This window comes from Aspergillus clavatus, genomic scaffold (assembly GCF_000002715.2).
Source record: "Aspergillus clavatus NRRL 1 1099423829805 genomic scaffold, whole genome shotgun sequence".
NCBI lineage: Eukaryota > Fungi > Ascomycota > Eurotiomycetes > Eurotiales > Aspergillaceae > Aspergillus > Aspergillus clavatus.
The window spans coordinates 4,339,978-4,353,206 of record NW_001517094.1 but is presented as its reverse complement, the minus strand read 5'-3'; the positions used below and the strand labels follow the sequence as shown (position 1 = coordinate 4,353,206).

The following is a 13,229-nucleotide window of genomic DNA, read 5'->3' as shown; positions in this document are numbered from 1 at the left end:
TCATCGCCATCCGGATACAATGATACCTCACGAAACTGGTAGATGATTGATCGGTAGCTTTTTCCGTCGATGCAATGATTGATTCCAACTGGCTAGATAGCGATAATCAATAAAACACCCACACCTAGTGTTCGTCCTCATCGAGGAGTGGGATGGATTGAGACCAAGATACGTTAGTATAAGTATGACGGTGTGGCCTACGTCGTTAGTCTGACAAGCAAATAGATCGCTGACGGGGATGATAGTGATGATGATATCAGATGATGATGATGATGATGATGATGATGATGGTAAGTAGGGAGAAGAGATGAGCAACAACGGAGAAGAATCAAAGCAGCGAGACACCTCGATTGACGATTCAACAGCACGCGAAAAAGCGGAGAAGCTGGACCAGTCCAAGATATGCAGAAAGTTAGAATATGCGTTACAATCGGTCTAATCGTACTTTGGAAGCCCAGACAAGTTGATAACAACGCCCGCATGTCTTAGTTAGGAACCTAGGAGTAACATAGTTGAACTGATTATCGGCTGTTCTGATCAATCGTGTTCCGCTCTGTGTTCCCCAGGTGGAGCTGACGATAGCCGGCATCGAGTCTCTACTACTCTCTAGACCAGGAACGACCAAGCGTGTCTGAGACTCTGGGAGATGCTGATAAGGCCGCGCTGTCATTAGTCAATGACGCCGGCCAAGTTCGGCAGCATGGTTTTTCCGGCTACCGTCGGGCCGGTCGGATTCCGTGAAGAACGAGGCACTTAAGTTATGAACTTAATTATTAGTAAGATGAATAAAGGATTGGATACCTATGCCCAGGATCCAGGATGGCCATGATGGGTCAACTGGCGTCATCTCTGATTAGCATTGCAAATTTGTATAGAGAGTTCTTCATACCTTCATCTTCATCACTTGATATGACCTCCTTTTCTTAGAACAAACAACAAATAAACAAATAAATGGCTGCATCTTTGATTGCAAAGCATCCTGTACAACGGATGTCCAATCCATCCAGAGGCTTCTCTGCTCTGGTTCATGTGAGCGCCTGCTGCTCCCTTGCGCCGGTGTTCCATGGCTGACTCCCAGGACTTAAAAGTTGATGGGGTTGACGAGCTTTATTGGGTCATTCAAGTTGTAGGTGCTATTCTCTTCCTTTATATAGGGGAATTCCCACAACAGAAATCCCTCAGAATCTCATGGTGGACGAGACTGATATGGTTATCATTGGACTAATAATACCTCAGTATGCATGACAATCCCAACCGAGTGTAAGCCTTACCCAACGCCATGGAGCCGGCAAATTCCCACATATTGATCGCTTGGGTGCTCAATATTCAGTAATAATGAGGCCTACGGGTGGCATTTCCAGTACTTGACCGTGATTGGTCTCGCCTTGTCGACTATCACCTTTGCTATCGGCCTTCTGGCAGATGTGACTTTGTCTCCTCGCCTGTTCCTAGTCAAGAATCTCTTGTCGATATGTTGTGCTCCCATGGAAGTACTCATCAGTATTCTGTACTGGGGTCTTCGTATAGTCAGTTGTCGGGAGAGCCTTAGCCCTCGAGTACGCATCGCTAAGATACAGTTCAGATCGACAAGCAACTCGTCGTACCGGATTGGGCCTATCTCCCAATGCATGCTGGTGAGCCTGACCTTCCACTCTTCGATCATTCCGATTGGTCTTCTTGGATGTGTTAAACGGACAATCAGATATTGGTTTCCATGCCGTCCCTTCCATGGTTTTGTTGATTGATCTTCTCTTCCTCTCGCCCCCATGGACAATCACTATTCTCCCAGCCTTGGGCCTCTCTAGCGCAATCGCTTTTGGATACTGGTTTTGGATTGAGCGGTGCTACAAACACAACGGCTGGTATGTCATGATACGCACCTACCATTAGCGAATGATGACTGACTGACCAGGTATCCCTATCCCATCTTCGAGCAAGTGCCTTTCGAAGGTCGAGTGGGACTCTTCGCGCTCAGTGCTGTCGTCATGGCGCTGAGTACTGCAACTCTGAAATGGCTCTATGGGCGCATCAATGGCTTTGGGACAGCGACGAGACCCCGTTCTCATCCCGCTGCTCTGAAGCAGAATGGTATCCATTGATCGCCACGGGTCCTTCATACAGCTGAACTACCAACTAATAAGGTCATGATCGTACAAAATCCCCCCAAAGTGAGCCTATGATCATTCTCTTCTTGCAGAAATTGTACATCGTCGCATCTATCAAAGACCTACATAGATACTCAACGCAATTATGCATAAAATTCCTCGAATTCAATTGCAGAGACCAACCCAATAAAATTATATATTTAACTCACGTCGCTGGAGATTCAAGTATGCATCGTAATCTAGAGTATCAGCGTGGTTGCAGACACCCTCAATATAGATCACGGGAGCCATCACATAGAGTCAGCCTGATCGATTCAGCACGCAACTGTTGTACTGATCCCAAAGATGTCCAGGCGTAGATGAGAAAATGGGAATCTAACTGTGACCTCACAGTGCAAAAGCTCTGGTTCCACTTCCTGCTTACATAACCTCCGGTAGCTTCTCCCGCCTGTTCTCCGAACCTCTTCAGCAACCATCAGTCTCGCGACCACAAGTCTCTTTCTACATTCCGGCAGCACTCACCATGCATCTCACCTCAATGAACAGCACACTACGCACCGCCGCTCTCAGCAGTCGGTTTTCCCTAGCGGCCTCAGGACCCCTTCCTGCCACAACCCCATTGTTCCAATGCTGCCAGAAGCTCTCGCCCAGACCACAGGCCCGGCCTTCCAGCACATCAACCACACAATTCAAGGCGCTCAAGCCATCGGCACGCCCTCAGAAGACCATCACTCCTATTATTCGCAACACCACCGCTTTCCGTCTGAACTCCACTGCCACAAATGCCTCTCACATCCCACCTGCGAAGCTCGACTGGAATACCTTCTTCAAGCTCCGCGCCTCTCGCCGACGATACTCCCTTGGCTCGTCGATCATCGCCTCGATGGCCAGCACCATCATCGGGGTGCAGGTGCTCTCTGAGCAGGATCTGGAATCCCTCGGAGCGCAGGTGATGGGTCTGGACCCCTTCGTTGTGCTGGGCTTGGCCACTGCGGCATGTGGTGCTGTCGGCTGGCTTGCTGGTCCGTTCCTGGGGAATGCTGTTTGGGGACTGGTATATAGGCGATATAGGCCTGCTGTTGCGGTGGTAAGTCCCCGAGGCTTGACGTGCTGAGCTGAACTCTAGCTAATATCTTTACAGAAAGAGAAGGAATTCTACGATAGAATCAAGCGTTTTCGTGTTGATCCCTCGTCCAACTCGATTGCCAACCCTGTGCCGGACTACTATGGTGAAAAGATTGGCAGCGTGCAGGGTTATCGGCAATGGCTGAAGGACCAAAGGGCCTACAACCGCAAGAGACGCAGCTTCATTGTCTAATGTGATGAATCAACCTAGCCTGTCATTTATCATTGATAGGTCTTATATGTCAGCCGGCCTCATGTCTTCAATTGAGATTTTTTGCTCTGTACCGAGTTGGATGTCTGCCATTGAGATTGAGCGATCAGGCACACCCTTTGTCCATGCACGGAGGCTATGTATCACCATCAGCAATAGCATTTTCATTTGTCTGTGTAAACCAAGCCTTCCTAAATCTACTGCAGTAACCCATCTCCATCTAACAGGCCCGGTGCCTATCATCCTGTGATGGTCGGCGACATGCTGCACGGGCGGTATCTCTTCATGGACAAGATGGGCTTTGGAGGCTATTCTACCATCTGGCTCGCCTAGGACACACAGGTAAAGCAATACGATGCTGTCAAAAATCGGCCTAGTGGATGTGCCTCTACACGAAACTAATATTCTGCAAGCTCTCTCGTCTTCCCCTGCGTGTTCCAGGCGTGAGTCCATACGTTCCAGCCCCCTAAGATGAGTTCAAGGTGCATGGTCGCAATAGAACACATGCATGTTCCAAGATGGCTCCTGCGTGACGCGATCTCAGAGATACGTCAATTAGCTCTCTCTTTCCTCTTAAGGTTGCACGGGCCCTGTCGGGCGGTCTTGCGTTGGCTGTTGTGTATACTCATTCAGAAGGCTTCGTCCATGGAGCCTTGGGTATCGCCTAATCTCGACGGAGGGTTGAAGGCAGAATAGGCTCCTGAGTAAAGTGGGCTACAGCGCAAGTCGTGTACGATAGAGGTCTGTTTCTGCAAGTCATAGTTGGATTGAGCCACAGATGTCTCAACATTCGTCTTGATATAAGTCTACAGATACGGTGTTCGACAATGTAATCAAGTGGCTGGTTCACCATGTTTTGCTGATCGCCAGAAGGATTGGCTCGGAAGATATGACCACTGAAGATCCATCTGTTCACAGCTTGGAAGGCTCTTTAAGAGGCTTCACTGGCGGGTCGATATTCACCTCCGACCACCACGGATAGTTAGCTGGTCCATCCTGCTCCAACGTGGCCTGAAAATTCGGCTTCCGTTTCTCAAAGAACGCCGAGACGCCCTCTTTCTGATTCCTGCGCAAGTTAGTAGCACTCTCCACGCAACACATGCAATGCACATCACCGTACAGAGCTCCGAACATATGGTACAGAATCCCGGACTCGAGCAGATGCGCCTCTTCGGCGGAGTCGGAGCAGCGCCACATCAGGGCGCGGTTCAGTGCGGATGCCATGGGGCTGACGTTTTCGGCGATATCGGTTGCGAGTTCTAGTGCTCGAGGCAAGACGCGTGATTTGTCCGGGAGGGTTTCCGCGAAAAGACCGTCAAAGTGCTTCGAGGTGGAGGGGAAGACGCCGCCGGTCGAGACGAGGTACATGGCGCGGGAGTAGCCGATGAGACGGGGGAGGAAGTAGGAGGAGCAGGACTCCATGAAGATTCCGCGGCGGGCAAAGACAAAGCCGTATTTGCTGGATGCGTGGGCGATTCTGGGTCTTTCAGTACCTGCACTGCATGACAGGAGCGCGGCTGGAGGGGAAGAATGTGGTTGCGACTGACCTGATTGCAGCAGGAAGGGTCATGGTCATGCCGACACCTACAGCGGAACCCTGCATCGCCGCGATCGTGGGCTTGCGGCATCGGTGGATTGCGAGGGCCACTCGACCACCACTAGAACGCGCGTCGGCCATGGATTATTCTCTCTGTTTCAGACCCAGAGAAAAGAAGGACAGACCTATCCCGATGATCCGTCGTCCTCACTCGTTCCCGTCCTCCACCGAAGCCGATCTCGAGATCCGCTCCTGCGCAGAAGGCGTTTCCGGCGCCGGTCAGAACGACCGCCTTGACGCGCTCGTCCAGGTCAAACATGCCGAACACCTTCTCCAGGTTCTCGGCCATGATCTGCGTAAAAGCATTGTGTTTCTCGGGCCGGTTCAAAGAGACGATCACGACCGGGGTTGCGGTCGGGGAGCCTGCTGGGTGGTGGGCGACTTTGATGTGCGTGGTGGGAAGGGCCTCATATGAGGTTGGGATGGTAATTGGGGGTGGATTGGGATACATTGTCGATGTCCAGTCAGTTGCAGGTAGGCGAATGGATGCGAATCAGGTAAAGGCAGTCAATATCGCAAGATTCAATGTTATGTTAGAATCGAGCAACCTGCAAGGCATTCCCTGATAAAGTGTCCTTGGTGAATATTGATACTCTCAAAATGGGCTTGGTGATGGTATCCCCAAGTATGTCACGGATGAGCTGCCTCGGTAGCCCGGCTGTGGTTGCCCCGCATAGCGAGTGGAGAAATGATCCGGGGTGCATTCTTAATCCAGTATCCAATAGTATCGTCTTACTAGATAGCATTCTTGTGATAGCTGTTGGCGAGGATGGAAGAAGATTCTATTATCAACAGTGGATGCCGAATCCATGTACGGAGTATCCCACTCCAGTTCCACATCTAAACACACCACTACCAGCGTCGGATGTCTGGGTTTAGAGCAATGGAATAGGCTATTGCACAGGATGAACAAGGGTCTCTGTGCATCACAGATCGCATGCATCGTGCAACCAGTATCGGATCCAATCAAGTCGGAATCAATTTAGGCATTCATGAACTTACTGAGGTCCTCTATCATCATCCGTAAATAAGGGACATGTTTTGATACGATTGGAGGGGCAGAACATAGGCTGAGAGATACAAAGTACAGATACTACAGGACTAAAGTTTAATCCTATCAGGGGTCCCCCAATGTGAACTAGCGGTGTGTGTTACCAATAGTGTATGAGCCCAGGCTACAAATACACGTTGCTGCCTACCACTATAAAACTAGCATTACCCTATCCATGCTTCACCCCTTTTCATAGAAGATATATCCATGCTCACAACTCATCGTGTCTAATCCCTCCAACGCTCATCTCTTTGCCCAAAACTCACCCTCTTCCATAATTCCTACCCCCAGCTCTTGCACTAGCGTAGACGGTTAACGCAGGATGCAGAACTTACTACGAGACTCACCAAGCTCATTACCAGGGGCAACCAGGTGGATTTGCAGGAGACTGCTCGGCAAGGACAATTCGACCTCCTCTGATCACTAGCATACAACAGGACATGGGGTATCAGTCAAAGGTACTGCCAGAGTGGGTATTCCATTGATTCTTGTGAGCGGCCTCTGCATGATCTCTGGTACATCTATTACCAATACAGCAGATATGTCTCTCATGAAAGCTTTGAGCAAGATAGGGGTGTCCTCGACATCGTCCGTACTCGCGGACGAGGACCTCTAACGAGACCAGCACCGGGCGGTGGCGGCATTGATATTGCTAGAACTTGTGATGGTGCTGTCTGGAACGACCTACCATTCCTTGCTACGGGCATATCAAACTTTTGGATCAACGACTGCGCGGCAATGGGCGCAGAGCAAGGACCCGCGGCCTCTTGGTAGCTCTAACGATGTGGAAGACGAAGATCCTCGCCGACCAATGCACGCACTTACGATTGCCGCCTTACTCCCATCTGCATGTGCCTGGATCGGAGAGGCCGGGCAGAACATCATACTCCTATCGGAAGTATCTTGGAACGTGGCCGAGTTTGCCGCGAAGGCCATTGATACTATGTTGGATGATGTGAAAGAGAGAAACTCTATGATTCTCAGGGTGTTTGAGACTGCAGGCGGTGCTGTTCACCAGGACAAAGACTTTTGGGGTCTAAAGAAGAAATAGTAGACCCAACACGACCAGACCCAAGATGAGATCCTAGTTTCCAAGGACTACTATGGGTATCTATTGTTATTTCTCTTTTGGCCTTTTTTTTTTTTTTTTTTAATACTATACCGCATATCTTGAATTTGATCTGACTGTTGTTGACGTTGTCGTTGGAAAGAAGTTCCTTTCGCGAGGAGAGGTACTGCTGAAGGCCAAGGTAGACGATTCAATGAAACCAGTTGACCGTATCCCTCCATGCAAGAGCCTTTCCGAGGAAACTTGATTTGAACTGAATCAACCGCCAGCAAAGAGAACACACCTGACTTCATTGTTTCAGAAAATCCTCTGACAGGCCAATCATAGAACATGACACATCATCCTGATAATGCTGACTTGCAATGTATCAAACGATGAATAATAATGGATCCAATGTATTGTGTTTTATAATCAAATGTGGAATATGGATCCCCATCAGTGCTAGCTCTGGTGGGCTATAGAGGCTATGGGTGGTCCCTAAACCATATTGGCCCATCCACATTGGTTAATTTGGCAGCCATGGCGCCCTAATCTCACCTGGCCAATCAATCAAGGTCTTTGTACCCAAACTAAGACACGCTTGGCTTTGGGGTCGTATTGCTTGTTTGGCCATTGGTGATTTTTTTCCCCAAGTGGGCTCAAAGTCTGAGTTCCTACTCCCTGAGTCTTAGTAGTACTAGTAGTAAACAGTACCTACTAGCTACTACCTAGCGCCTACTAAGTACCTAGAATCTAACTAATTACCTACCTAAGTACTCCGTAGATTATTATTGAATTGGGTTATCTAATCATCTCATTACAAAGGAGGAAAGTCGACTCTAGTCTATGTGCTTGGTGTGATTTTCGCACTACTATCTCACCCAGAACTTCCTTCCATTTTCTGACCTATCTATCCATCAACACATCTTCACCCAAGGTCCCATCATGTTGGAGACGAGATGCCGTTCTTCAACAAGAATCAAAGGCTTCTTCTAGTCGCCTTTGCCGTCTTCTATTTTCTCCTCCTTATCTTCTGCCACTTCAATTCCGCACGCGACCCTGGTTCGTTCTTCTTTCGCCCTGATGAAGGCTATCGACCGCATTATAGCGTCAGGAGAATCAAAGAGTCCCTCGATTTCGTATCCCGTTTCAATCAGTCCAGCACGTATCCCGAAGCATCCGCGAAGGCCCCCACTTCGGCTGAAGGCGGCTCGAGCATCTGTGCCGGCATTGTCACCGTGAAGCGGCCCTTGCAGCAGAATCTCGACGTCACCGTTGGTTCGCTGCTTGATGGTCTCTCGGCGAAGGAACGTGCAAACATCGTAATCCATGTGCTCTTTGCGCTCAGCGCTCCTTCGGATCACCCAGACTTTAGGCAACCATGGACTTCCAACGTCATAGACCGCGTTCTCACCTATAAAGATCTCGGCGCTGACGAGCAACAAATGGAAGAGTGGGAGAGAAAGAAGAATATCAAGGAAAAGTCGCTGATCGACTATCAGCTGTCCCTGAGATCATGCTACGAGGATACCAAGGCCCGGTGGATCCTCCTGCTGGAAGATGACGTGGTGGCACAACGGAGATGGTACCGTCATACCCTGAAGAGTCTGGAACAGGTCAAGCAATGGTCAGATCGCGGGACGGTCAAGGACTGGCTGTACCTGCGCCTTTTTTATACCGAAAAATTCCTCGGTTGGAACTCGGAGAATTGGCCCACTTATCTGATCTCCAGCGTTGCGGTTGTTTCAGCTATCGCTTTGACAGGTGTCTGTGCACGACGGCGGACACGACCCATGCAAGGGATATTGACCAACACATTCCTTGCCGTCATCTGTCTGCTATGCGTCCCACTTCTCATCAGCCTGTATTTCTTGGCCGGCCGTGCGACCGTTCTTCCGATGCGGCCTGGGGTGCATCTTATGAACAGTCACGGTTGTTGCTCGCAGGCACTGCTCTTCCCTCGAGAAAAGGCTCCTTTGCTCATCAATCACCTGAAAGAGATCCAGACCGTCAGACCCAAGCCGGTGGATAGTGTCATTGAGATGCTCGCAGATCAGAAAGGGTTGGACAGATTAGTCATATCGCCCTCCCAGATGCAACACGTCGGCGCGGCCTCATACAAAGAGAACCGCCAGTCTTATGACTGGGGCGGACCGTATACTGTCAAGGGTGCCCATGGCGTGTGGAGCATGGGCTTTGAGAAGGCCTATGATTGAGGCATTGGGGGCCCAAGTCCTTGGATGGAGCCCGTATATCCGGGAGCTGATATCAAGCCGGCTGTCGCAGGATAACCTAGCTGCACCACTCTCATTTCAAGTTCGAATAATCTGCGGGTGATCAAAAATGTCGCTCTGAAGCGTACCACCATCTTCAATTTCGATATATTCTTGTTTCGACTAGACTCCAAAGAATTGATGTCAAGAGATGTCGCCATCTGATGAGCATGCGGACCAAAACGAGTTCCTTTCTCGCAGCTTTTTTAAGGTGATAACAATCTCCGCTGGAACATTATGCCGCACCAATTTCATGTTTGGAGATATCGATTCTCATATTCAGACCACTGTCAGCAGGATGACAGTTCTTGTGTGACCCTCAGCGTTGGGTCCATACCAACAACTTGTATCCATAATTGGGAGGCTCTACAGAAGTGATTCCCTGTCACAGTGGGAGAGGCTGACTTACATGGATCTGGAGTTCTCATCCCATGATCTGGAATGTTGTGCACAACATGATGAAAGATGCATAGCCCCCATTATGCAATATAGTTGTACAGTACAAACATCCGATTGCCGGACTTTATGAAATTATAGATATGGGAGATCAATTTTATAGAAACAAATGTCTCTCAAAGATTCCTCACCGCTCCAATCAAGCTCGATTCCATCTTCAATCTCATAGAGCACTACCTTAGACATAGTATATTCTCCCCTGGGCAATGGGGACATCCCTCAAGCTGTCAACATAAAGTGATTAAGGTGTGGGCAATGAATCAGCGGATCCATAATCCAACTACAGCAGACAAATTGATTGGATTAGCCGGATATGCCGAGTGGATAACTGAATCAGTGTTGACAATCAACTGTCTTCGCAATGCTCCACTATAAACTATGTTGTGTTTGAAAATTGGAGTAGATATGGAGGTAAAGCTATGGCAGAACACCATCGCCATGCACTATCCGGAGGAGGTGGCTTTGTTAGGACTCTCCGATGTCTAATTCAGATCTGAGAGCTTGGATGGTGCTGAGAGCCTCGTTACTGCATGATAATCAAGGATGATTTGATCCATAGTTATGCATTTATGCCAGTGGACCAGCCTTATATCAAGGTCAGCGTCTGAGCATACTCGCCGGGATGACCCTCTTATAAGATTCTTCGCTGATCATCCTGGGACTTGTAACTTGCTGAAAATCGTTCTTCTTGTCACCTCGGTGCCTTTTCCAACCTTCTCTTTCTGGCTACCTGACTTCAAAGCTTCTTTTCTTGATCATCCCTAGCGGAGATTTCGTTGGAGCTCTACCTATCAGTACTCATTGGCATCCTTACTGAGGCTTTGATCACTCCCGCCTGCTTCTACGCCACTTTTCTTTTCTATCTGTTATCTATACATCGATAAATCCTCGCCTGCAACATGAACGATCTCGAAAAGCAACGACCGCCGAGCCCCTCGCATAGCCACCGAACGGAGTACTTGTCCTCCTCACCCCCTCAGTCGAGGCATTCTCCCACTCACGAACCACGCGACTCCCCGGAGCCTGAAGTGAAGCGCTTTCCAGAAACAGACCTCGCGCGCGGGGTTGTAGGATGGGACGGACAAGACGACCCTGAGAACCCGCAAAACTTCTCCGGGGGGCAAAAATGGAGTCTGCTGGCGCTCATGAGCTCGATCACTCTCATCTCGCCTCTTGCGTCTAGCATGTTCTCTCCTGCTGTGGAATTTGTGGCTGCTGATCTAAAGGTCACTGATCCGACGCTACTGTCCTTTAGTGTAACGGTTTTCTTGTTAGGATATACTGTGAGTGACGGGACTCCTTGCGGACATAATCGGGGAATATGAGGACTGATGCACAGACCTAGTTCGGTCCTTTGCTGATTGCCCCTTTAAGCGAGATCTACGGCCGGAGAATCCTTCTTAGCTTTGCCAACTGGTTCTTCGTCGTCTGGCAAATTGGCTGCGCCCTTGCCCCCAATATCGCTTTATTGATTGTTTTCCGATTGTTGGCGGGAATCGGCGGTGCTGGTTGCATTACCCTGGGTGCCGGTTTGATTGTGGACTTGTTCCCGGTCGAGAAGCGCGGAATGGCCACATCGATCTGGAGCATGGGTCCGCTTATTGGCCCTGTGGTTGGGCCCATTTGCGGAGGGTTCATCGGCCAGCAGATCGGCTGGCGCTGGATATTCTGGATCTTGTTGATCGCAAGCGGTGCCTTGTCTTTCGGCATTGAGTGTTCGAATCGGGAGACGTACGCTCCCGTCCTGATAAGATGGAAAACAGCCAAGTTGGCCAAAGAGCTGGGTCGGACAGACCTGCGCAGCGCTTATGAACCTGAAGGCGACGATGTTTCTGCGGCTGAGACTGTGAAGCTGGGTTTGAAGCGACCCATGCTGATGTTCTTCAAGTCACCCATCGTCTTCCTGCTCTCCGTCTACATGTCTCTCGTCTACGGCCTGCTCTACCTCTTCTTCACCACCATCCCCGCCGTCTTCACGGCCCAGTACGGCTTCACCACGGGTCTCTCTGGATTGGCATATCTCGGCATCGGCATCGGATTTTTCATCGGTCTCGCCATCATTGCGCTCACGAGCGATAGGATTGTGATGAAGCTAACCGCGCAGAACAGCGGCAGATTCGAGCCCGAGATGCGACTGCCCACCATGATCTTCTTCTCGTGCTTCCTCCCCGTCAGCTTCTTCTGGTACGGCTGGTCAGCAGCCAAGCATGTCCACTGGATCGTGCCGATCATCGGCATGTGTCCGTTCGGCATCTCCATGATGGGCCTTTTCATGCCCATCCAGACGTACATCATTGACTGCTATCCCGCGTACGCGGCGTCCGCAAGCGCCGTCCTCACTGCCACGCGTTCGCTGGTAGGCGCGTTGCTCCCGCTCGCTGGACCTGAGATGTTCAAATCGCTAGGGCTGGGCTGGGGAAACTCGCTGCTCGGGTTCATTGCTGTGGCGTTTGTTCCGATACCTATCTTCTTCACCGGATATGGCAAGGCTGTGCGGGAGAAGTTCCCTGTGGATTTCAACGGGAAGAAAGGATGATCAGTACCAACCCTATCAGATTTCCAGGGGTATTGCTGGTTCTTAGTATAGCAAGAGAGAATACTGCACATATGTCCGATGTTATATTTACTTTGTGCTTATATATAGGGTGTCGCTGTAACTCCTCCCTCTATATGTTCCAAGCTAATAAATTGGCAAGTGACTTATGTAAATCTGACTTTTTTGAAACAATTAGCTGTTTGTGTCGTACCGTCTTGCATAGACAACATCGTATCCGTTGGCGTTGCCATGATGGATGCCAATTTCATGTAGGTAGTCATTGAACAGATGGGCAATGGTGTCTCGCGGCCTCGCCACTAAGATCGAAGCATTCGAAGCAGGCTATGATGAATGACAGCACAACTTATGCAGAGGATTATGCATTTGCATAATCTGACCCACAGCAGATCCACAAATCTAGAACCACGGAGTAACTACCTATGGGGTAGGCGTGGTAAATGACATGAATTTTCTGAAAATGTCATAATGTCAGATGACTGAAGCTGCTTTTTTCCTGACAAATGCGGAATGTCACGTGAAGATAGTGGATACCATGGTTTCGGCCAATAGGAGAGCAGGCTTCCCGAAATCAACTAATCAAATCATGTAGATTGTTAAGTCACCTAACTTTAGCAGTTAACTCAGTACAGAGTACTGTAGGTAGGTAAGGTAGAGTTAACTAGGAGATATCATCACACCCCATCAGAATATATATTGTTGTAAGATGATTATTGTATACTAACCAGCAAAAATGGGTGGCAGCTCTAGGAGGCATGGATTGAATGATGCTCTTATAAAAGAGAATTTTGAACTGACATACATCGATG

At 49.5% G+C, this 13,229-nt stretch overlaps 7 protein-coding genes across 7 annotated transcripts, besides 2 other annotated features; 6 read left to right on the top strand and 1 right to left on the bottom strand.

Moving 5' to 3' along the window:
• Positions 1 to 237: 237 nt before the first annotated feature.
• Positions 238 to 290: a microsatellite.
• Positions 247 to 290: a microsatellite.
• ACLA_032660 (uncharacterized protein) lies at positions 264 to 741 on the top strand (the record flags this gene model as incomplete). Its single annotated transcript, XM_001269955.1, has 2 exons — positions 264 to 290; positions 616 to 741. 2 exons carry the CDS (start codon positions 264 to 266, stop codon positions 739 to 741), a joined length of 153 nt encoding a protein of 50 aa, XP_001269956.1.
• Positions 742 to 1,237: 496 nt separating this feature from the next.
• ACLA_032650 (putative integral membrane protein) lies at positions 1,238 to 2,099 on the top strand (the record flags this gene model as incomplete). The annotated part of the gene is made up of 5 exons (XM_001269954.1): positions 1,238 to 1,260; positions 1,331 to 1,526; positions 1,583 to 1,634; positions 1,703 to 1,862; positions 1,913 to 2,099. 5 exons carry the CDS (start codon positions 1,238 to 1,240, stop codon positions 2,097 to 2,099), a joined length of 618 nt encoding a protein of 205 aa, XP_001269955.1.
• Positions 2,100 to 2,628: 529 nt separating this feature from the next.
• Positions 2,629 to 3,423, top strand: ACLA_032640 (presequence translocated-associated motor subunit PAM17; the record flags this gene model as incomplete). The annotated part of the gene is made up of 2 exons (XM_001269953.1): positions 2,629 to 3,192; positions 3,247 to 3,423. 2 exons carry the CDS (start codon positions 2,629 to 2,631, stop codon positions 3,421 to 3,423), a joined length of 741 nt encoding a protein of 246 aa, XP_001269954.1.
• A 930-nt stretch (positions 3,424 to 4,353) lies between these two features.
• On the bottom strand, positions 4,354 to 5,489 carry ACLA_032630 (enoyl-CoA hydratase/isomerase family protein; the record flags this gene model as incomplete). Its single annotated transcript, XM_001269952.1, has 4 exons — positions 4,354 to 4,507; positions 4,562 to 4,918; positions 4,989 to 5,099; positions 5,164 to 5,489. 4 exons carry the CDS (start codon positions 5,487 to 5,489, stop codon positions 4,354 to 4,356), a joined length of 948 nt encoding a protein of 315 aa, XP_001269953.1.
• A 1,264-nt stretch (positions 5,490 to 6,753) lies between these two features.
• Positions 6,754 to 7,140, top strand: ACLA_032620 (uncharacterized protein; the record flags this gene model as incomplete). The annotated part of the gene is made up of 1 exon (XM_001269951.1): positions 6,754 to 7,140. The coding sequence occupies one exon, from the start codon at positions 6,754 to 6,756 to the stop codon at positions 7,138 to 7,140; it is 387 nt and encodes a 128-aa protein (XP_001269952.1).
• Positions 7,141 to 8,096: 956 nt separating this feature from the next.
• On the top strand, positions 8,097 to 9,353 carry ACLA_032610 (uncharacterized protein; the record flags this gene model as incomplete). Its single annotated transcript, XM_001269950.1, has 1 exon — positions 8,097 to 9,353. The coding sequence occupies one exon, from the start codon at positions 8,097 to 8,099 to the stop codon at positions 9,351 to 9,353; it is 1,257 nt and encodes a 418-aa protein (XP_001269951.1).
• Positions 9,354 to 10,765: 1,412 nt separating this feature from the next.
• ACLA_032600 (MFS transporter) lies at positions 10,766 to 12,402 on the top strand (the record flags this gene model as incomplete). The annotated part of the gene is made up of 2 exons (XM_001269949.1): positions 10,766 to 11,149; positions 11,212 to 12,402. 2 exons carry the CDS (start codon positions 10,766 to 10,768, stop codon positions 12,400 to 12,402), a joined length of 1,575 nt encoding a protein of 524 aa, XP_001269950.1.
• Between the last annotated feature and the right edge of the window lie 827 nt (positions 12,403 to 13,229).